The following is a 2,615-nucleotide window of genomic DNA, read 5'->3' as shown; positions in this document are numbered from 1 at the left end:
CTGATTTGACATTCTATTAAACACCGTTGATGATAATTGAACTAGATAGGAAAACCACCCTCCTAACCAGTGTAAGATTGGGGTGTCACATATTGAATTAGCTTAGCAATTATTCGTGTTCTTGATACATATAAATGGTGTTTTAATTTCCATGAAAAATGTTAAACTTTCTAATTCTCGCTTTTTTTTGTAATGCAAGGTCATTAGAAGTTAATAGCTGAAGTCTACTCCTAGCTTGCTTACTCTGGGGAAACTGGTGGATATATTTTCCTTTCCTTATACAAACAACACGAAATTATTCTTCAAACAACCACAAAATTATTCTTTGCTTTGTAGGCGATTAAGCTGATTCAATATGAATTATTGCATTTTTTTTTCTCTATTAGGACACATTACAATGAGACATGGCAGAGCTTTGAGTACTCGGCCCATTAACCACTAGGTTGTATAAGTTTGCTATAGTCACCTCTCAATAATCAGCCAATATTATTTACAAATATGTAGCCACATTTTGCAATTGTTGGCTTTTAAATGGGTTATCTTGGGATTTTTCTCTTTCCTTTTTTCCTTTTATTCTTTCGTTTTCCTATTTTATTTCTATTACTTATTAGGTTTGAAGGCGATGCTCTATACATTGACTATTTAGTATTCACTCAGATTCACACGTGCTGGACATGCATTTTTGCTATATTGAATAACAAATTACCTATTCCATGAAAACAATGATATGATCTGATTACATTTTAGACTGGAGCACTTGAAACAAGTTACCTAGAAATGTCTGACATCTTTGATGTCAATAGCACCAAATATATGGATCAAATGTGATGGAAAGATTAAGCTCATCAGGACGCTGGAGCCAAGCGTTCGTGAGGTTTCCTCCATTGCAATTCATCCTACAGGTTTTGTTATCATTGCTCAATTTGTTTGTTTATCACTTTTCTTTGTTGACAAATCTTCTCGAGGTACACACCAAACTTGCTTTTCTGGTGTTAACTTTCCATCAGGTGATCATCTTATTGTGGGTAGTCGCGAGGGAAAACTTTGCTGGTTTGACATGGACCTTTCATCTCAACCTTACCGAAAACTAAAGTATGTCACTCCTCTAAGTTTGATAACTTTTCTGCAACTGCTTAGGTGCTATGTATCTACCCTTGGATGGCTTTGCCAGTTGTTAATCCCTCCTAATGATTCTGCAATCCCATAGAAGCTCTCTTTCAAAGACACCATTATTACATCTACAATTCAACTGGGATTAGCAAAAGGCTCAGACTTTTAAAGATATTCTGTTCTATTGTGACACTTCAAGCACTTTAGATTCCCTTCAACACATGGTTTTGTAACTGAGTCCTCAAATTTAGTTTGGGGAGAGGGTGACTTGAGGATCATATCAAGTATCAAGTTCTCCTGATCATCATGTTCATGTATCATCAGTTTAAAAGGGAAAAAATATTAGGGATTTTGATATTGTTTGAATATCCAGCTGGTTGAATATATTATACGTGCATTTTGCAAGCTAATTATAAAGGCTTAACTACCATGCAGATGATCAAGATATTCAGGCATTGTCTACCAAGAGAACCATTTATGCACATATAGTTACAATCTGATAAAGCTCTGCACTGTCAAAAATTCCTGGCGGTTCATGTATCAATTTTCTCTTTTTAGGTAGTGTCCTTTCAAAAAAATTAAGTTCTCACTTTATCCTTAATCGTCATGTGTTGATATCTCTTATTATGTTTTTCTTCTGCAAACTAAATCTCTTTCCATAGCTTTATTTCCAAGACGACGAGTACAATATTTAGTTTATAGCTAACGACAATTTTATTATTTTTTCAGTCATGCCACTACATGCGGTGAGTTGCTACAAATCATTATAAAAAGGTTTAAAATTATGGATGGCGACATGAATGAGGTTGTTTTATACATTTATGTTTAGGCGGACTAATTTAATTGCATGACAGTTTTAGTAAGCTCTTCTCTATATTTTTTTTTGTACTATATATGCTCTTCCTTCTTATATTAGATTGAATTTGGACTCATTTTATTTTTTGGCAGGGTTGGTCAAGAACAAGCTGCGTGTAGTCGCAAAACAACTTTGGTGCAATAACTTTGGACCATCATTGGCAACTAAGTTATAAAAGTATTAAACCTTGCAAGAGGTGACAAATTAGTTGTATAAACAATTTAGTACTTTTGGCCGAGCTTTATACATTTGTATAGTCATGAAAGCCTAAAATTTGCAACCTAATGTTGATGCATGTTGCTTTTATATTATTTTGACATCTGTAAATACTAAAAATTCATCCTACACTTTTATTTTTCATCCACGTGCGAGCGCGTGCATTTTAGCTAGTATATATAATTACTCAATATCATTTGTTTAATGTTCACAAAAAAAAAAACATATATTCCTAAGACATGTCAACTTTAACATGTAGTTGTAGTTTTTGACTTAATTGAGTAATTTTTAATTATATTAATGAGCTCTTATTGTCAACACAGTACATGTTTTTATTTAGATACTTTAGTAGGATTTTTTTTTTCAATAAAAAAAATATAGCTAATTGTCAATGATGTTATTAGATTCAATTGATCTACATTTCTAGTGGCTA

At 33.0% G+C, this 2,615-nt stretch overlaps 1 protein-coding gene across 1 annotated transcript; it reads left to right on the top strand.

Moving 5' to 3' along the window:
* Positions 1-552: 552 nt before the first annotated feature.
* On the top strand, positions 553-2,141 carry LOC147477406 (ribosome biogenesis protein BOP1 homolog). The gene is made up of 4 exons (XM_086586006.1): positions 553-902; positions 1,008-1,092; positions 1,840-1,856; positions 2,059-2,141. Exons 1-4 carry the CDS (start codon positions 794-796, stop codon positions 2,139-2,141), a joined length of 294 nt encoding a protein of 97 aa, XP_086442132.1. The 5' UTR covers positions 553-793.
* Positions 2,142-2,615: the final 474 nt, after the last annotated feature.

This window comes from Coptis chinensis, chromosome 9, assembly GCF_015680905.1.
Source record: "Coptis chinensis isolate HL-2020 chromosome 9, ASM1568090v1, whole genome shotgun sequence".
Taxonomy (NCBI): domain Eukaryota; kingdom Viridiplantae; phylum Streptophyta; class Magnoliopsida; order Ranunculales; family Ranunculaceae; genus Coptis; species Coptis chinensis.
This window is presented reverse-complemented; position numbering and strand designations above follow the sequence as displayed.